Source organism: Medicago sativa, chromosome 2, assembly GCF_051527215.1.
Source record: "Medicago sativa cultivar Bolivia chromosome 2, Bolivia_mono, whole genome shotgun sequence".
NCBI classification, from domain to species: domain Eukaryota; kingdom Viridiplantae; phylum Streptophyta; class Magnoliopsida; order Fabales; family Fabaceae; genus Medicago; species Medicago sativa.
The window spans coordinates 52832992-52855829 of record NC_140750.1 but is presented as its reverse complement, the minus strand read 5'-3'; the positions used below and the strand labels follow the sequence as shown (position 1 = coordinate 52855829).

Genomic DNA, 22838 nt, shown 5'->3' with positions numbered 1-22838 from the left:
AACTTTATCCCTGAGGCACAAGACAATGGCACTCCTGGCCTTGTCCACCATCTCGGTCTTCTCCGCTTATGACATGATGACCGGTAACGCACCTTCACCCTTCAAAGCTTTCTCACACGTTTGTTGTATTAACATCGATTCCATCTTTACCTTCCACAACCCAAAATCGTTATCTCCGGTAAACTTCTCAATATCCCACTTCGAACCCATGGTAGTTGATTATCCTTTGACCCGTGCCCTACGGTGGGCGCCAACTGTTGTGAATCCGATGAAAAGTCACAGCAATAACAACTTGATGTGTGGAGCAAGTGATAATCAAGCAACCAAAATCAAAGTGGATAGCAGCTATAAATGCAAGCAAAAGTACAAAACATCGAGAGAAAGAAAGCGAGAACACAAAAGATTTTGTTAAACCAGTTCAGTCCAAATTGACCTAGTCTGGGGGAGAGAGCAGCCCTCTGTTTCACTATAATGATGAGTAGCTTTACAAAAAAGATATTAATGGGTTACAAGAATAAGTCTCCCGCCTAATTCTACCCAAAGCCCCAATCTCTTCCCGTGACCAAGAGACTCAATCCTAATAGTGTTTCCCAAGGTGAATCAACCCTCAAACCCTAGTGTTTGTTCCCAAGAGACAAACTCTAGACAAACCCTAGTTTTGTTGTTGCCTTTCTAAACCCTTGTTTCAGCCCCCTCTATCTTCAAGTTTACTCTGATACAAGGTCTATATTTATATTAAAAGTATCGCTTAAAATTTGGAACAAATATGCACCCAAAAATACGTTTCTGTTATTCGCTGCCAGCGCACCATCTTGCCACGTTGCGATCCCATCGTGCCACGTTGCCCTTCAACCGTGGCACGATTTCTGCAGAACCTGATTTTAAGTTAACTCTCACAACAATGATAGTAAATAAACAAACACAAACAAAAAGTTACTTCTACCGACGGTTCTTACAAACAAAAATTATAGCAAATAATAGGGCTTTTTCTTGCAGTGAAGATAGGTTTTACAAAAAAAATATAGATCTTGTAAAAAGTGTTACAGTTGAAATGAATTTAGACTCTATATTTCCAACAAATCATTGTTCAATTAATAAAAAAAAAATATCTTCGAGAGAACAATGAGGAACATGAGAACTAGTCATCGGAAAAGAAAAAAAATTGTGATGTATTAGGTAAGAGAACCATTTTCTCAAACTTAACCACCCTTAAAATGTTAGGAACAAGATTGTATGCAGGTGATATCATTATCGTTATCACATAAAACCAATGCATCGCCAAATTTGCCACTAACTTCTTCATTAAAAATATGGGCTCCTTAATTCCTTGGAGACAAGGCAATTCCCACTTCCACAAGTTTATTTCTCTCACAACAAAAGTACATTTAATTTCTTCTTGAAAGAACAAATACAAGTGATGCTAAAGTTTTCCTCACTCCGGAATAACCTTAAGCACCTTAAAGAAAGATGATAATTTTGCCACCTTCTATCACAACACCATATGAAGTCTTTCATATATATATATATATATATATATATATATATATATATATATATATATATATATATATATATATATATATATATATATATCGTGAATTTGGACAAAATCACACCAATGAAATAGAGATGTCTGGAGCAAAGAAATTTGTAATCAATGAGTAAAGTAGTCTTAAGCAACAACGACAACAAATAGATCTAAATCTATGTGTAAAGCAACGCCATAAGCATATTCATAGCAACAAAGATAAGAGAGCAATAATGAAGCCAAATACATCAGGATTCGTAACTCAGTTCGGTCCAATATGACCTACTATTGGGGAGAGAGCTGTTCTCCAATACACTATGATGAAAGTGATACAAAGGGGTTACAAGAAATTAGCTTAAATCTCACAAAGAACAAGACTTAATTTCTACCCATTTTTCAAGCCACTCACACTTACAATGAATACCAAGAGAAAAAACACTAATTTGACACCTTCTATCAAAACACTAATTCCGACAAAATCACATAAATGAAACAAAATGTGTGGAATAAAGGAAGTGGTAATCAATTAGAAAAACAGCCTCCAGCAATAACAATAACAACAAATAGCAAGGTCTTCCAAACAACGATCAATAGCAAGGTAATATAGATATTTAGCCAACATTACAACTGAATTATCTTGGACCAAATCACTCATCACTGAGTTAGTTGTACCTTCGTCCAACACCTCTCATCTGTTGCGATATCTAGGTGCTACATATCTCACTCAAAATCCAGTGTACAACACTTGCATGAAGCACATATCCATTGACATGCACTTAGTTGTTTGTGATCTGGTACAACGAGGAAAGACCAAAGTTCAACATCTCAACACCACCAATGAGCTAGTAAATTGTCCTACGAAACCACACTCCAAATCTCATCATCAATACTTACAAAACAAGTTTGGAGTTTCCAACAACACTCCAATCTAGTAAGGGTGTGTTAGACAATGCATTCATTACCAATCTATCATTAGCAAAGAAAAATGGTTGCATTCATTAGCAATCACTACACCATTTATTATTGGTAGTATACCTCTTGTAAATCAAATGTAACATTTTGAGCGATACAACCCATTTGAGTTGGCCTAGTGGTATTGATAAAAGACAGAAAGGGTTGTGATTTTAGTTTTGTATTTTTTTGTGAATGTTGGATAAAATATGATAATAAAACAGAATGAAAAAAAATGGAAATTTGGGCTATAATGGATAAATGGCAGAATTTTGACCCAAACAGATTTTTTTGGATAAAATGGAGAAATGGAATGGAAAGAACGGGACGCCACACTTCCTAATCCAAGAAAGTGATAAGTCTATGGGATTGAGGATCACCACAAGAAAGGATTCTTGATATGATCAATGCATGGTTCAATCCAGAACCAAAAAGAAGCAAAGCTTCCAAATTCACATAAAGTGACTTTTTTTATCAAAATTCTCTTTTATAAGGTGAGAATATTAGGTTCTCATCATACTCCCCCTCTTCAAGAGAATTCGACCTCGAATTTGTAGATTGATTACCTCCGGGGTCAAAAATAACTCTATAGAATTCATCACATGGAATTTCCACTTTAGAAAACTCCTTATTTTGATTGATAAAATTTGTTGGATTTTCTCCCCCTTGTGATTTGTGGACATGATCATCTTTCCAAAGCACATAATTTCCTTCCACCTGTTGAGAAAAAGTTTCTTCATTCTCTCTGTTTCCTTCATGACATAAAGAAATGTTAGACAATTGAATAATATTAGAAGAAGAATCCCAACATTTGAAAACACAAACCAACTTAGAAGAAGGTACTAATGTAATAGTAAGCCAAAACTTCCCAACATTTTTCTCTTCCTTTTCCTTCTCATTCTCCTTTTCTTCTCCTTTTTCCTCTACTTCTTTTTCACCACTTTCTTTTATTTCTTCTCTTTTCTTTTCACATTCTTCCTCATGAGTTTCATTTATAACAAGACTCTCTTTTTCTTCAACATTTATTTTAGGCTCTATATAATGATTTTGAACTTGAAGGAGATTCTCCTCTAGTGTTTTGGAGATATCAGCCATTCCTCTATCAATTATTGCCCTCATTTCCTCTCTCCTATTTCTTTGTGACTCTCTAAGGGTATGTTTGGTTCCAAGGAAAGTAAGTGGAGAGATAGAAGAGAGCATGGAAAGTAAGTGGAGAGAAGAGTTTCCATCGTTTGGTTGTGTGTCAGAGAGGAAAGAAAGTGTTGATTTTGGTGGACCCCACTCCTAAAAACCTTTCCGCCCATAATGGAGAGGAAAGCCTTGGATGCCCATTAATTTTATAAAAAGACAAAAATGCCATCCGTTTGGAAACCTTTGTTTACTACTCCGTTTACACAATTTTGCTTTTGTTCAATTTTTTGTCGCTTTTATTTTAATAGTATTCTCAGTCACCTTTTTTTTTTTTTTTTTGAATAAAGTACTCTCAGTCACTTGTTATCATAGGATATGATATAATACTTTTGACAAAATATATAATATTATATAAAGGGTAGTAATGTCAATTATTAAATATATAATTATCTTTCCTTTCACTTTCTTCTCACTTTCATTTAAACCAAACAACTAAACAATCATCCTACTTTCCATTCATTTTAATATAAAACCCACCCATCATCTTGTTTATAATATATTAATTGAGTTTTGATATATAATTATTATTTTTTTACTAATAATAGCTATGTATCTTTCGGTACCTAAAAGTATTAAGTGGCAGATGATTTATATTTATATATATATATATACACACACACACACACACACACACACACACACACACATTATTGGTACACATGTTATTAAAATAATTTGTTATATTAAATTAAAATTGTATAATACATATGTGTATATATCATTTTTATAAAAGGGTATAAATGTCATTTACAAAATATAGTTTATTCTTTCCTTCCACTTTCTATTCACTTTCACTATAATCAAACAACCTAACAAATCATCTCACTTTCCATTCACTTTCCTCATACTTTCTTTCCTTTAACAATCTTTCCTCTTACAATCTTTTCTTTCACTTTCTTTGGTGATCCAAACACACCCTAAGAGCAGAAGAAGGACTTGATCTTCTCTTGATATTCTCAAGACTTTTTTCTCTCCATACTTTATCAAAATATTCAATTGAAGCTTGAATTTCATGAGCCATATTTTTTTGTTTAATACTTCAAAAAGAAACTGAGATGAAGAAATTTCAAGGATAGTATGCAAATGAAAAAGATTTTGAAATTGAAAAATAAAAATCAAAGGATAGATAACACCTGATTTGAACCTATGCTCTGATTACCAAATGATAAAAGACAGAAAGGGTTGTGATTTTAGTTTTGTATTTTTTTGTGAATGTTGGATAAAATATGATAATAAAACAGAATGAAAAAAAATGGAAATTTGGGCTATAATGGATAAATGGCAGAATTTTGACCCAAACAAATTTTTTGGATAAAATGGAGAAATAGAATGGAAAGAACTGGACGCCACACTTCCTAATCCAAGAAAGTGATAAGTCTATGGGATTGAGGATCACCACAAGAAAGGATTCTTGATATGATCAATGCATGGTTCAATCCAGAACCAAAAAGAAGCAAAGCTTCCAAATTCACATAAAGTGACTTTTTTTATCAAAATTCTCTTTTATAAGGTGAGAATATTAGGTTCTCATCAGGTATTGGCTTGGGACCTGGGAGTGTGCTCCTCCTCATGGTCTTAGATTTGATTCTCTCTGGTTTCAATTTGAGTTGGCTAATTTAGCTTTTTCAAAAAAAAAAAAACATTTTGAGTGATATACATTTCTTACGGTTGCAGTTTGTTGGTGTCAAATCATGTAACAGATCTGGGTGTTCTAGTTTTTCGTTGTTGTATTTGTATGTATGTGTATTCCCATTATTGTCAAAATCACGATCAAAATCGCACGCAAAATCCTACGATTTTTTGATTTTACTCACATTCATCGTTTCAAATTGATTGTAGAATTGAAAAACTTGCAAAATCGTGGTAAGATCCATCAAAATCACATGAAATCGTGAAACCGCAGCAAAATCACGGGTTTTTTCGCGATTTTGAAGGATTCTTGGCTTTTTTTTTTAGTACTTATGAACTTAGTCTTTTGCATTTTAAGTTACTTTATGAACTCATTACTTGGATGTTATGAATTTGAGGGATGAAGATTATGACTTATTAATTTAGTTTAATGTATTTATGATTTATAAGTTACTACCTCCGTCCCTAATTATAAGACCCTTTTGAAAAAATAACGCATATTAAGAAAATTGATAAGTGTAATAAATTTGTTAGTAATTAGTATTGTTTTTACAATTTTATCCTTTAAAAGAGAGAGTTAGTTTATGTTTTCAATGTAATATTTAATGTTGATTGAAGAAAAAGATATAAATAAATAGGGGTATGTTGGTAAAGAATTAATTAATGTACTTGGAAATACCAAAAGGGTCTTATAAAAAGAGACAAAATTTTTTCTCAAAAGGGTCCTATAATTAGGGACGGAGGTAGTATTTTGTTCTTGTATTATAATTTTAATTTTATGCTTGTACGTGTGTACATGAGAAGTAACAATTTTGTGTATACATGTCTAGCTATATATGCTTGTGTGTGTATGTGAATTAGTTAACTAAAGTAACTGAGTATTAGAGTAAAACTCTTCTATTTTGACTTTACGATTTTCGATTTCGCTATCTCGTATTGATCTTACAAAAGTAGTCGAGTAAAATCCTTGATTGTGTATCCCATTAAAATCATTGGATGTGTAGCTAAATTTCTTGAATTGCTTGATTTTTCTCCCTACAAATAATGAAGTGCATAAAGAAGCACAATTGTAAATAAATTATCCCCATATCCATTTGCTTCCATAGAAGACAAAATATTTGAACACCAACATACAAGATTATATAACATTGTAACAAAATAAAAAACCCTCTATGAAAAAAGGAAAAAAAAACACAAACAAAAGAAAAAGAAAACTATGCCAACTAGCTAGCCTCCTTGGCCAGCATATTCTACTATCTTTTCAGTACACCATATGTGTAGTAGCCTCTACTATGCGGCTGAAAAAAGAAAAGAACAAAAAAAAAAACCATTTGTGTGGTTATTTTAGCCAACACAAATGTTTCTGTGTCAAATGAATATTAATGATATGATATACTATAGTTTGAGTCATGCATTTATGTTAGTATAATAATCATTCTCTGGCATAGGAAAAGCCACAGAATGATCTTGAGAGGAACATAAAGAGATGATTTCTTCAAGTGTTCCATTCATACAGTCTCTGTATTTGTCATACAAAAAGCAGTCATGAGATATATCAGGCTTCACTATTGATTTTGTCTCTATTTGTGAGAAATCTTCCATCATTAAAGGTGTTTGAGGGAATTGATTATAGAAGCCACCATACATAGGTATTTCTATATCCTGCATCATTAAAAAAAATGCTATATTAATTATTAAATATCAATGATGTATATTACTAGAAAAAATAAAATCAATGTCAAAATATTAGTGCATAAAAATTAAATTTATGTTTAATTATCTCGTCACCAAATTTATCGACGAAAATTATATAAGACTAAATGCAAGCTTTTCTTTAATATTTTAATTATATAAATACTAATTATCTCGTCACCAAATTTATGTTGAATTATGTATTTTTTGCTAGCTCTTTAAAAATAAATTATAATGTTCTTATTGAATTTCTTCAAAATAATAATGTTCTTATTGAAATATATGAACTATGCAAGCTTTTCTTTAATATTTTAATTATATAAATACTAATTATCTCGTCACCAAATTTATGTTGAATTATGTATTTTTTGCTAGCTCTTTAAAAATAAATTATAATGTTCTTATTGAATTTCTTCAAAATAATAATGTTCTTATTGAAATATATGAACTATGAAGACATATGCATGTATAACTCATGCCTAGCTAATTGGAACTAAAGTTACTCTTGGGAATAGTGCAAGTGGCAAAAGAAGAGTAGGGTTATTTCTATTGTAGAGGCTTTAGGTTTAAATTGAAAAGATTAAAAAGTGATGTACTTGATTTATGGGTGTAAGAGAAAATTTGAACTTACTGAAGTCCCCAATCAAATGCATATATTGCTCGCATGAATTCAATAAATATTGTAAAGATAGTTGAAATAGTTGTAACATCACTATAGCTTTTGCTAAAATTGGAAATGATCAAAACATTATTGATAAAAAAGAATGTGATTAAAGCTAAAGATGTATCTTAGTGGTTTGGTATGTGCATATGCTTTAGTCATTGAAACCTAACAAACCGTGAGGAAAAATGGGAGTAAAGAGATCTTTACTTTGGAAAACGTTTTGAGTATATAGTCAGTCAAAAGAAATTATAGGGAATGGTGAAGAAAAGCTAAATTGGAGTCAGTCCAAGTGAATTTTAGAAGTGAGCTTTATAAAAAGATTGAGGACTTCATCATACTCCCAACTTTCATCACTTTAAGATCAAAAGAGAAACTCAAAAATAAGCTATGTGGGCCATTGATAAAATCCAAAAATTTACATGTAAAATTACTAAGACATATACTATTAAAATATACTCCAAAAAATAGAGGTAACTTTCTCTCTCTCTAATTTTCATTGGCATTTCAACATTTTTATAAAGGTTCAAGTTGATGCAAATGTGTGAAGTAAGAACTGGAAGTGATTTATTGTATGTAACATTTGTGGTGTGATAATGAAGCCCTAAATTTGATTAATACATAATAGGGCTGGAAATGCAGAGTATAAGCAAAGGAAGTCATCATGAGCATAAATGCTACAAACATGGAGAAAAAGGAAAAGTTAATATACCAAGCAGATCAATATAATAATGATCATACAATGACCCCACTTTTGCTTTTTCATATGTCCCCTACTAATCTAATAGATTCATGACACATCTACGTGAATATTACTACAATACAAAATCAAACAATCATGTAGTTTATGAAATTGAAGTATTTTTTTATGCTACCAAACAATCACAATCAATTGTATATATGATTTTTAAGGTTGTTTTAATTAAAGGTAAATAATTTTAATAATAATCTTTTTTTTATGCTACCAAATAATCTTATTAAGTATCAGTATCAAAAATGTTACCTGAAATAAATTTGAAGGGTAGCTTATTCCCATTGGATAAGAAATAGCTGAACTATTTTCTTCTTCATAGGCAAATTGTGCATGAAAATCCTCTGTGGGTATATCATTACATGTATCTGTTGGTGTACATGTTCCTTGAGTGACCTCAGATGAAGAAGCATCACATGGAAATTTTGGATGTTTATCTTGATTAAGAATTTTTTCATCCATAGTTTGCATTACTTCTCTTGAAATCTCTGTGCCACCACTTGAGTCTTCCCCTTGCATTTGTTCTTCTAAGACCATCATTTCTTTCTTTGTATCCTTAACTTGTTCCTCTTCATTATTTTTTGTTGGAATTTGAATTGTCTTCTTGAAAATTCGACACAATGAATAGGAATCCTGAAATTTTTTCATAACATTACTTAGCTTTTAAAGGTACATTTATTTGTGTAGTCAAAAGCAATGATTTAATTCATACTATACATTGAGAGTGTACTTAAAATTAAACACTATGATATTGGATGCAATGCAAGAAAAAAGTAAGAAAATATAAAGCAAATGTATAACAAGATTGGAAAAGGAAAAGGGTTAATAGTAATACTACGTACACGGATCTGAATTTTTCATCACAACATTTAGATCATAAGCTATTTTTTTAAAGATGACAAAAGAAAAATTAAAGTTTGCAAATCATATAAAGAAAAAGAAAATAAAGGAACATATAGTGACTAGTGTAGGCATGTGCATCCTTGTAGAACAAGGTTCAAAACAGTAGAGATGAGTTTGATTATGTGAGATAATGATAACAACATAAGCTGATCAATCTCAAAAGAATCCTGTATAGACTAGTGATATACAAATTTTGGATTAAAGCAAGCACTAAACAACGGTTTTGTCTCATGAATTTATTTTTGTATCCTTTTAGGGTTCCATCTATGAAAAAATTCAATTTTTTAAAGCAGCAAAAAATGATATATAAAATTAAGAGAATAGATACTTAAACTCAAATACCAAATTCTATTTTCATCAAAACAAGACATTCTCAAAACTAAATAAACTCCTTAAGTAAAAAAAAAAAAAAAACTAACATTAACTCCTAATTAGAAGGGGACAACACAATCAATTGTTATACATAAAACTATAAAAGATAGATTTTTTTTTTTTTTGGTTACAAAACTATAAAAGATAGATAAAAGAGAGAGAAAAAGAATCATTCTCCTACTATTTGTATACAGCAACCTAACAACCGAAATCAACTGTTTCCCTCCTTTATTATGACACAAATGTTTCATAATATTACCTATTTTCATCAAAACCCTAGTTCTATTTAGTTATTTCTTAAATGATATTTATACAAAACAAAGCCTAAAAATTACCAAGCTAACATATTCCTTCTTAAAAAGAGAAGATTAATAGAAGAACAAGATAATATTAATGAGAGAAATAATTTCATGCCAATTTCAAATTCTCTCACGAATATTACTAACAACTAATTATTAACATTTGTCGTTAAAAAAAAAATGTTACATAAATCTTAATATGTACCTTCAAAGAGGAGAGAGAAGCACCAGGATGTGATTCAATAAGTCGATATTCATGCATAACCCAATTGGTTCTAATCCCATGAGGTGCTCTACCTTTGTAATAAACAAGTGTCTTCTTCATTCCAACTTGTTTCTTTTGAGAGTTCACTGCCCTATCTTTTCCAGTTGCTTTCCAATAACCACCTCTTGTTGCTCTATTTGTTCTTGACCCATTTGGATACTTTCTATCTCTTGGACTATAAAAATACCACTCCATATCCTTGCTAGGAAGAAATGATCTTTCTGCAAAAAAAATCAAATAATAGAAATTACTACCATTCATATATATATTTGATGACTGAATTATATAAAATTAAAAATAAAAATATGAATGCATGAGATGATTATATATTATTTTAAGAAATGTACCTGGTAAATCCCAAGGTTCACATTTGTAGAGATCAACTTCTGCAATGATATCAAGCTCTATAGTTCTTCCTGTTATTTTTCTTTCTAAGTAGTAAGCAACAAGTTCTTCATCTGTAGGGTGGAACCTGAATCCAGGTGGTAGAGTCATTGGAGCCATTGTAAACTTTTGATGAATTAATTGTAGATAGAGAAATAGAGAGAGAGAGAGAGAGAGAGAGAGAGAGAGAGAATTTGGGAAATAGGAATATGAACTAAAACAACTTGAGTAACATTGAACTAAATAGGCCACTGTTGTGATCAAAGAATGTACAATTTACCCTTGAGTTTTTGGTATATTATATTACTAAATGAAGGGTTAAAGTGGAATTATGGTGAAAAATGAAGGGCTAAAGTGTAAAAGGGGATATAATACTTTGGCTTTTGAAGAGATTCTATGTGTAAGTTGTTGTGTGAAAACCTAGAGGGAGAGGATAAGAAGCTTCTCTGCTTTTGTCTGCTCATAAACTAACAAAAAACAGTGTCCCTCTCAAAAGCTTCTGTGGGTCCACTAAACCGTCCATATATATAATCTATGCTGCCATAATTATTAATTAATCATGTAACATTTGATATTTATGTCTTTCATCATTATAATGTAAAATTGAGGTTTTTTCTACATAATATATATTCCCTCCATCCTGGATTAACTGAACCATTTACTAAAAAAAAGTGTCCCAAAATAACTGAGACATTTCAATTTTCAATATTATTTTCATCATTCTCAATTCAATATATTCCACTTTTTCCCCTTTATAACTCTAATTAATACTACTTTCATCATTCCCAATTCAATATATTCCACTTTCCCCTTTATTTATGGAGAATGCTAACCAATGCCCTAAGGGCAATGGTTAAGCATCTAAATCAAGCAAGTTTTAATGAAAAAGATATGTAATCATTACTTTATCAAAAGCAACATCTTATGTTTCCAAGACAAAATTTCTATTTGTAAGTTCCTTAACCATTGCCCTGAGGACACTGGTTAGCAAGACCCTTTATTTATACATTTTTATTAATAAGTGTGAAATGAGTCAATGACTCAATTAATTCGGGACGGAGGGAGTAGTATGTATTGAGGTTTGTATATTGTAATTGATTGTATGTATTGTTTCAGAAATAATATGTAGTATATATCTCTTGGTTCAGTCGGTATGAATTTATCTATGATCTTATAATTACCAAAAATGAATTATTGTGTTCATATAAACTATGGTAGGGGTTTATGCGAGAAATATATAAATATCTCTCTAAAAGCATTGAAATCCAACTCACATGATTTTTTATATAAAAAATAATAATATCTGCATGTATTTTATGATGTCATAGTGTGTTTTTTCATAATTAGATACCTAGCTAGCATTCCATGCAAAAGGGAACAAGGTATATAGAATCTTATACGTATTGGTTCATCATGTGCAAGCTATGTACTAAAGCTGCATGCCCCTGGACCCTGGGCTTCAGTATAATACAGTCATGTAAAAAGGAAGGATAAAAATGAATGTGGCCAATCTTATCATATGAAAATTTGTATATACGACGTACAGGTTTATGGTTACCTTGAAATGGAATTAGATTCGGTTTGGTAGCCTCTAATCTTTAGATTTCCTTAATAATAATTTAATCAAACGGGTTAGCTCTCCTAACTTCTCTACGGTTAACTCTATCTTACCCCCAAAACTTTAGACTTCATTTTGCATCATGTTGATAAATTAATCAATAATGTTGAAGGTTCATAAAAAATCATGGTATGATTTCGAAAAATCGTGGTGCGATAGGAGAAGCAGTTTTTGGTTCATCAAAAATCATAGTCCAATTTTGGATAAAGTTTAGTATTAAATTGTGTACGAGCTCCAAATCATGGTGCGATTCAAGTAAATCGTGGCCCGATATTTTTAGGGTCTCAGTACTAATATAAGCTTTCAATCTTAATTTTTTTTTTAAGGTTGCTTCAAGATTTTGGTATCGAAAAGAGAGAAATATTATGGGAAAAAAGCTAAGGATGACTGTCCTTGGGAGAGATTCTTGGGTTGGGAAACACCTTCACAAAGACCTTATTTAGTGAGATCATAAGAGAAAGGACCAAAAAGCTTTCTTTACTATTTTCTATTAGGATTCATAGTGGGTTGTGAGTGACTGAAAAATGTGTAGAAATTAGGGTTTGAATTTTGTGAGCTTTAGATCTAATTTCTTGTATCCTTTTTGTATCACTATTTTCATAGTGGATTGGAGAGCTGTTCTCTCTCCTAGATGTAGGATAAATTTTTAAAAATTGGGTAAACCAATATTGGTGTGCTAGTTTTTCCTAGTCCCGTATCTAGCTTGGTTCTTTTGATTATGCTTGTGGTGTTCCTTCACACTTAGGTCTAGTTTTGTTTGTTGTTGTTGTTGTTGCTGCTGCTTCTTAAAGCTACTTTGATTTTGATTGCTCCTTTCTTTTTCTCCACGCATCTAAGTTTATTGATGTGTTATTTAAGTCTTGAATTCACAACATTTGGCGTCCATCGTGGGACAATGGGGTAAATTTGTTAGGTGAGTGTCATGGGTTCAAAGTGGGATATCTAGAAGTTCTCTGGAAGTAATGATTTTGTGTTATGGAATGTTAATATGCAAGTGGTCTCATCTAACTTGAAACAAGCGGAGAAGCTACAAAGGATGAAAGGATGAAGTTGTGATCTCATCTAACTTGAAACAAGCGGAGAAGCTACAAATGATAAACAAGGAAAGTAGTAATATCGTGTTATCATGTCACGTGGGAAGCTACCGAGGCATCTATATGGGCTAAGTTGGAGTTGTAATGGATGAAACCTTTGTCTCTTAGACAATTTTTGACAATACAGCTCTACTCATTTAGGATTGTGGAGTCTAAACCTATCACAGAGCAACTGACCAAATTTAACAACATTCTTGATGATTTGGAAAACTTGATGTGAATATGGATGACGAGGACAAGACTTTTTTGTTTCTTTGTTCTTTATCGAAGTCTTTTAATTAGTTTAAGTGAATATGGATGATGACGAAGAGGAAGGCACCACTACTTTGGAGGAGGTCCAAGCGGCTTCAAGCACCTTGATCGAGTGTCCACTAGGCTTAATCTCTTAAGGAGGAGGATTGTCACGAACCCTTACGAAACATCGTGGGTGTTCTATGGGGAATATATGGAGTCACATGATCATATGTTTGTTATGTGTCTAGTAGTTTTAAAGGTGTGGTATCGACTTTGTAGGTGATTACGTTGGAAGTTGATTTTACTAAGGAGCTTGATAGATCTTTTTCAGGTGTTTAAGTCGTTTGACGGAGAGGTCTAAATGTATACTAGAGTTTACTTTTTGTTGCGGAAATTCAATGGAGATGTATATGATTCAATTTAAGATATGAATCACTATAATTGTTTTTCGATTAATCAATAAAAAATTATATTTTTGGTAGATGGAAGTAGAGAGAGAGAGAGAGAGAGAGAGAGAGAGAGTGAGTGAGAGAGAGAGAGAGGAGATTCAATCAATTAGTATTAAACAAAGAGTAAATTACACTCCCCTCCCCTCAAAGATACTTGAATTACACTCCCCTCCCCTCTTATGTTAAAATATACACTTCTCTCCCTTGAAAAGTAAGATATACACTCCCCTCCCCTATAAGATGCTTGAATTACAACTTTCTCCCTTAATAATTAAATATTCACTACACTTTAATCTATTTTAACTTAAATAAACATTTTTATAATATATACTAATTTCGAACCACCATTTAAGGAAAAATAAATTCATTTCTTTATAATTTAAATGTCAATGATAATTAAATTTAAATATTTTGCTATTAATTTCATAATTTATAGTATAAAATTAACTTACAAATAACCATAATTTATTGTCTATAGTAATTTTTCACATATTTTAATTTTATCTTAGGTTGTTTCAAAATTAATAATAGGGTTTAAAACTCTATGTTAATTAAATTGTGAATAAAAAATAGCAAAAATGTGTATTCAAATTTTAATTATATTAAAATAGACCCGCAATACTATTTTTTTTCTATGTGTGTTAGATTATTGGTTTTTTGCTAGATTATTATAAATAAAATAAAAATTATCTAGGGAGTAAAGTGTAGGTTTTAACATAAGAGCGGAGAGGAATGTAATTCAAGCATCTCTTAGGGGAGGAGAGTGAAATATTTTCTAATATGTTTTGAATAAGAGGGGAGGGGGTGTATATTTTAACATAAGAGGGGAGGGGAGTGTAATTCAAGCATCTATGAGGGGAGGGGAGTGTAATTTACTCTTAAACAAACTATGTTTTGAGTTCTTTTATTGAGACATTTGTTGATATCCTAATATATGAATAAAAATAGAATATGATTTATACGAAAACTTTACATTTTTTTATTTTGATCACATGTATTATTTTTTGTAAATTGTAACTTTTATGATTATGTAGTACTCCCTCCGTTTCAAAATATAAGCAAAATTCATTTTTTAGGTTCATTCATTTAATGATGTATGTGGTTCATAATATGGACCACATACATCATTAAATGAATGAACCTAAAAAGTGAATTTTGCTTTTATTTTAAAACAGAGGGAGTGTTGAATTGTAAACAATGCTTTTTTTTTCCTTCTCAAATACTTTACATGCATATAAATTTTAGTATAAATATTTGTTAACATATCTTAATTGTATTGTATCCTGAATTTTAAAATTTTCGCGTAACCGCGTACCCGTATCATATCGTACCTGCACTCGTACTACATATCCAAGCTTCATAGGGTTGTACATATTGACAAACAAGTTGACATGAGTCAATTCCTCTTTTAAAAGTGGTTCTTCACTAGACACCATGAGTGTCGTAAACTACATATCCAAGCTTCATAGGGTTGTACATATTGACAAACAAGTTGACATGAGTCAATTCCTCTTTTAAAAGTGGTTCTTCACAAGACACCATGAGTGTCGTAAACATTAGAATATAAATATTAATTTTTGTATATTTAGGCAATTTAAATTTCAGCATTGTAATTTACAACTGTAAAATAATATTTAGAATTTCATATTCTACGTTGGGCATGCTTTCTCTCACTGTAAGTAGGTGACGAAGTCAATTCCTTGCTGCCACTTATGGTATAATTTTACGCCTCCAAAGAACATCACAAGTTTCTAGTCTCCTTAAAAAAAAAAAACGCAGTAAATTTAAAAAGAAAAAGGTGAAACGCAAGACTGCTTTTGTACACAATAATAAAAAGCTAGAGCAAGATTTACCTGTAGACATTTTTCTATTCAAAACTATTTTTGGTATGAATTTTTTGAGGCCAGAACCCATCATATCATATCATATTTTATTTAAATCTTGATCGTTCTAGGTATTGTTGCTCTACTTTCTATTTGTTTATGTTACTAAATGTGGTCCTATATTAACTTCCATTGTTTTGATAAGAGGCAATGATGACTAGTCTTCTGAACAAATGATATTTGATAATGTAAACCATAGCATATAGATACCCCTTTGTCCAACATATTGGATTGGATTAAAGACACCGCGTATACTAGAAAGATATTTGATTATGAAAACCATAGCATACAAAAGCAAACCCAAAATACTATATTGTCTTGCTACAGTCGTATATTATACTTTTTTTCTTTGTTTATAGTCGTATATTATACTTAAAGCATGTAGTAATTGTTAAAATATTAGTGAATGTTCACGAAAGAATATTTCATTAACAACTTTGCAATTGAATATGTTATTAATTAGCAATGTTGTAGCATGTCACTTCTTGTAACATGTCTTATGTCGTAGATACTTTACTCTGCCGCTTTAATTTTCTGATTAATTAATTAATTAATTAATTACTATACGTTCTTAATATGACACATGGCTCATTAGAATGTTGATTTAGACATGATTTAAGTAGGGTAGGGATAAGCGACAATCCAATAACCTAATTTTAAAAGGTACCAAAGGTTGTGGAATGTTGCTATTTATTGGATAATATTGTTTTGCGGGACTCGTTTGAGGATACATGGGTTTGGAAGCTTGATTAACCTCAAGGTTATTCGGTAAAAGGAGTCTGTAAACTATATCACAAGCCCAACCTTATTCAATAGACATTATCTAGAACAAAGATGTTCCTTTAAAAGAATCTCAACTAAGGATAAATTGCTTCGATGTGATATTCTTCAACAAAGTTCGTTGTTATGTTCGGGAAGTTGTGGGAAGAGGAGTCGATTAATCGTTTGTTTTAACACTGCAATCTTTTTGGGATTGTTTGGTCTTCTATTCTCCATTGGCTAGAAATTTTTACTATATTCCTTTCTGATAGTGATATTCTCGCTTCTAAGTTTGCTGGTGCCCATCTTTTCGGGAGGGATGGTCACACTTGTTTTCAAATAATTTGAATAACTTCTGTTTGGATTATTTAGACGTTGTGTAATCTAAGAATTTTTTAAAACAAGCAATCATCTATCGCTCAGATTGTTGATCGGGTGAAACTTCATTTATGGTTATGGTTTAATGTGTACAAACTTGGTGTACAAACTTTGTTTGGATACTCCACGGCAATGTCATGTGTTGGTTTTTATCTTTTTTTGTTAGGTTAATTATGTTTTTGGTCCCTACAAAATTGCGACCTTGTAAGTTTAGTCCTTACTTAATTTTAATAGCATTTTTAATCCCTACAAAAAAAAATTTACATATAATTTTAGTCCCTGCTAAAATAAATTTTGTTTAATTATCCTTAAACTCTTAAATTTTTTAACGATTCTTTTTATACAAGTTTAGAACACTATGAAAGGTTCATTTACTAAAATCTATAATTTTTTAACATGAAATAAATTAAATATGAATTTTTTAAAACGACAAAAGTTTAAGATATAAGTAACAAAAATATGGACGTAGAAATCAAATTTTTGCGATATTTTTTTGGCTAAAGTGCAACTTTGGCCCTCTATCTTTCAAAAAGTTGCGATTTTGGCCCCCTAAGTATGAAAACTACAATTTTGGTCCCCTAAGATTTAGCCCCTTTGCATATTTGGTCCTTTTGACCGGTCAACGCCCATAAGGCATGCCACGTGGGTAATTATTAAATTAAAAATAAATAGAAAATCATTTTTTAATTAAATAAATGAAAAATCTAATTAAAATCATTTAAAAAATCAGGAAAATTAAAAAATTAATAAAAAAATTAATAAAAAAATTTATTTTAGCAGGGACTAAAATTATATGTAAATTTTTTTTTGTAGGGATTAAAAATGCTATTAAAATTAAGTAAGGACTAAACTTACAAGGTCGCAATTTTGTAGGGACCAAAAACATAATTAACCCTTTTTTGTTTTGTTTTTCATGTAATATTAGACTTATCTGATTTCTTTACGGGCACATTTTGTGCAATTAGCTTGGGATTATTTACTTCTTTTTTAAAATATATTCCATTTGGCTTCTTCGTGAAGAAAAAAAAGAACACCGATTAAAATTGAGAGAAACGTACATGATTTGTTATAGACTTTAATCAATAAGCTATTTGATTTAGCTTAAATAAAATAAAACTATAAGCTAATTTAAATAAGTTATAAGCTTGTGAGAAAATTTATTGTTATCAAATAGGTCTTTTTTAGTAATATGAGCTTATAAGTCATTTGGTTAATCTTGTAAATTTGAAGAAAAAGAATAGGGCAATGAAATCATGTTAATGGTTCCCCTAAAATAAACATTTTTTTGACAAGCCCCTAAAATAAACATATTAAACCTAATTTAGGGTATACCAAATAAAATCAATTATAACTTATTCCTAACATTTTAATCCATTAAGTCAATATATCTGATTCTTGATTATATAGCAATATAAAAATTCAAAAATATGATTTATTTCTTGGTCAAAATGTAAACACATTTTTGAATTGATATTTTACACATAATCTATGAGGACAATATCAATGTTGTATTATTTTATTATTATGCAATAATTTTTATAGTTGCTGTAATATTACTTAAACGAATTTTTCTTAGTAAAAACTGTAAAGGCTTGGTCTAGTATTACAAAGATAGATCTTACATTCGGAGATTATAGGTTCGAACACGACTATTGCCGTTCGAGGGATACGAATCCTTCGACTAGAATAGCATCCCCTAAACGTAAAAAAATGTTTTATCAACAAAAAACTTAAAAATAAGTACTATGTTTTACTTTGTTTAGGAAAAATGTTATGAAGGAAGATTATTGAAGGGCTTAGTCTATATTTTAAAATATATATATATATATATATATATATATATATATATATATATATATATGGACGGTTAACTTGCACCCACCTAAAAACACTAAGGTGCAAGTTAACAAGCTGCACATACTAGTTATTTACCAAAACACCCATGTTTTTCTATTATGAACAAATATTATTTATGCTATTTACAAAAATGTCCTTTTAATTAAAATAAAGTTTAATAGAGACAAAATGGTGTTTTAGTAAAGTACAAGTAGGTGCAACTTGTTAACTTGCACCTTAGTGTTTTTAGGTGGATGCAAGTTAACAGCCCCCTAAATATATATATATATATATAGTCTTTTTAATAAAATAAAAAACCAACATTTTAAATGATTATATAATCTTTAATTACACTTAATTAATTTTAAAAACTGTTTTATATTATTCATAATTTAAAAGAGAAAGTAATACTCCCTCTGTCCCTTAATGTAACCTCCCTTTGCTTTTTTTCACATTTCTTAAGAAAAGTTGTCATTGTAATTATTATGTCTTTTTTGTGTGTTAATATTACCATATTGTCCTTTGTTTGTATATGTATTAAATTTGGCTTTTTAAATTTCAAGATAAGTTAGTAGTATTAATTAGGGGTATGTTTAGGAAAATAATAATAAATGCATCTAGTAATTTGAAAAGGGGTTTAGATTTAGGGACAAAAATAAAGTCAAATGGGAAGTTAGATATAAGGACGGAGGGAGTATTTTCACTTCCTTCTCCTGCAAAACCGTTCATCCAAACGTAGGTTCAATATGTTAATAAGAAAAAACTATTAGTTATCATTTTTAATGCAAAATATCTGTTAAATATTGTTATATTTTGTTGTTAAATTTTTTGTTACATATAAAGTGAAATTAATTGATTCATTCACAGTTCACCAAAAGAAAAATATTGATTCATTCATTTTTACTTTAAAAAACCTATATAAAAGAGTGGGTCCATGAGATGTTCCTTCTAAATTTGGCCCAAGTTGAAAAGAACCCTTTTAATCTTTTATCATTAATCAGTTCAGAAATTCAAGATGGACCCACTAAGCATCTGAACAAATCAACCTGGCATACAGTCATTGTCTTCTTTTCTTTTTACAATTTTTTCCCTTTAATTTCCCCCCTTCTATCCAACTTTACTTTTTCTTTACTGTTTCCTTTGCTCCTTGTTTATTTATTGTCCTTTCCTTAAAAAAATCATTTTCATATGAGTAAAGACATCCTAATCACTTTAATCATTACAACACAAAATCTTTGACTAGCCTTCTCCCTCACACAACACTACCAAGCTATAAGTGAAAGTTTGTTTAGGAAAATTGTATAAATATTTAGCAAGCATTATTAAGGGTGGCTTTTATTTTATCAAATAGTAGCTGCATTTATATTGTCTTGGTCGGTTACACTAGGGAGTTTTGGTACATGAGAGAGAATTTTGATTAACTAATAGGAAATTCTAGGTAAACTAGAATTTTAGACATTTTAAATGTTTTAATTTTATTTCCTTTATTTTTAATATTTTGTAATATTTTTTTTATTTTTTTTAACTTTGTTGAACTAGATTTTTTGTATAAATTTAAAAAAAAATTAAATAGAAGTATTAGTATATAATGAAAACTGACTCAAAATGAGAATTTTATAAAGTTGAGGAGCCGATTAGCAATTTAAAAAAATAGAGGAGTCAATTATCAAAATTTGAAGAAAAATAATAGGGACTAATATGTAAATGTTTGATATATATATATATATATATATATATATATATATATAAACAAATTCAGATAATTTGAAATAATAATAAGGACCAATTTGAAATTCTCTAAAAATTTAGCTTTGACAAAACATTTTACGAAATTCATCCATTTAAAAATTCTTCAAAATTTATCATCCAAACCTTAGAAATTGCATAAAAGAATTTGAACTACCCTCTAAATTACTTCACCTAGAAAAACTAATTGGTCCAAACACACTCTAAAAGTTAAAAAAGAACTAATAAACTAGAATTTATATATATGGTGTAAAAATTAAAAGAGCCAAGGTCAAATCCTTTTTGTCCATATATTTTTGCTTGGAAGTTATCACATTCAAGTAAAACGGCTATCCCACATTCTTATTGGCTGCAAACCAACTTTTCTATCTGTTTGGATCTTTGCTTAACTAGCTTTATAGTTTTAACACTTACATGATGTGGATTGAGTAGTGTAAAATCAATTCCATTAGTAAGAGAGAAAGGGTTCTGGGGTCTTTTGACGAAAGACCTTTTCTATTGTGTTAAAAATCCATATATACTTCAGAAATTTTTCATTCTAACAATATTGTGAGCAAAAAAATTTAGTAGTATATTGCTTTTAATTTTTACATAAAGAGATTCCAAACTTATTCATTACCTCCAATGAAGTATGAACTATAGTAACACTATAAGCTCCTAATAAATAAAGTAATACCTATACCTATTTTATTCTGATCCAGTTACACATAACACTTTACTTAGCTCTATCACTCACATGGTTTATTTTATATTAATTTTCAATGAATTCATAAACAAAATCAGAGACAGAGAGATATGTTGAATAGTTGTTAAAGCCATGCAACCTTTCACACACGATCTTAGTTGTTTGGTTGATAAAGTGCTAAAATGCATGAAAGCATAATGAAGGGAATTATATGATGCAAAAATAAATATTCCCCTATTTTTGCACTTAAAATTTTAAAAGCTTTGAATAATTATCTGGGTGTAGGGGTTTTGGATTTGGTTTGTTCTTTATGTGGGTGGCTTGTTAATTATAAGGTTCCTCAAATATACATAATTTTTTGGTAGTTCCTCGTGGATGTTCTATATACATAATTTTTTGTAACCTATCCCTTTCGCCCTTTGTTTTTGTGTCTTACACAAACAGGGCTTAATATTTTTTGCAGTTTCAAAAAAAAAATAACTGGGAGGAAAAAAATTCACTACAAAAAAAAACTAAAATAATTGTGAAAATCAGAGATAGAAAAAATAAATAGAAAATTCACTTATGTTTTATCATTAAATTTCATTTTTTCATCTTTTAAAGAGTTCACCTAACGAAATTTACACACATTAAGTATGGAGAAAAAAGTGTTGTAGGTTTGAACTCACACTTTAGTATGTCAAGTATTTTTACATTTTTTATCATATAATTTGTATTTAAGAGACATTAAATTTAAGAGAAATAATATTTGAACAACTATTTTATAACAACTTTTATGACAACTTTTTTCTCATACTCATATCATGTTCTCATATTCTCTTTCCATTGCTTTGGTTTTTGTGCCAAAACATACATTTCTTTGTAAATTTTGTTTGTCTCACAAGTTATCACATAAAATGGTTGTTCAAATAACATTCTTCAAATTTAATGGTGTTTAACAATGATATTACTTCCTTAAAAAAATTGTTTTGATTGTTTAACATTTGAGAAGCAATAGTGAGACAATAATTCTTGGTATGCACAGAAAAGTAATTTGAAGAAATTTCATTGATCAGTTTTTGATGATATATACAATACAGTACACTAGCTTATATACAATGGTAAAGAAACTAAGTAGCCAAAACAGTTACGGTACTGGCTATTTTAATTCTAATTAAGCTAGTGAAAGACTAAGAGACTAACTAAGTTAAATACAAGAAATAACTATAGTTAAATATTAAGTGATAAATGGTAATACTCCCCCTCAAGTTGGACTATGCGGATTGCAAAGTCCCAACTTGGAAATGAAGTTTTGAAACGAGGTGGCATGAAGTGGTTTAGTAAATACATCAGCAAGTTGAGATGATGATGGAACTGGTAAGAGGTGAATGATGCCCTTTTGAATTTTTTCTCTAATCACATGACAATCAATCTCAATATGCTTTGTACGCTCATGAAATGTAGGATTATGAGCAAGATAAATTGCTGATGCATTGTCACAATAAACTGAAGATGGAGATTTGATAGGAATGTGTAGGTCAGCAAGGAGGT

General features: G+C 30.2%; 1 protein-coding gene across 1 annotated transcript; it reads right to left on the bottom strand.

Moving 5' to 3' along the window:
• Positions 1-6366: 6366 nt before the first annotated feature.
• On the bottom strand, positions 6367-10882 carry NAC020 (NAC domain containing protein 20). The gene is made up of 4 exons (XM_085745015.1): positions 10590-10882; positions 10183-10463; positions 8656-9036; positions 6367-6961 (listed from the first exon to the last, which is right to left on the bottom strand). The coding sequence occupies exons 1-4, from the start codon at positions 10744-10746 to the stop codon at positions 6707-6709; spliced, it is 1074 nt and encodes a 357-aa protein (XP_085601141.1). The 5' UTR covers positions 10747-10882; the 3' UTR covers positions 6367-6706.
• Positions 10883-22838: the final 11956 nt, after the last annotated feature.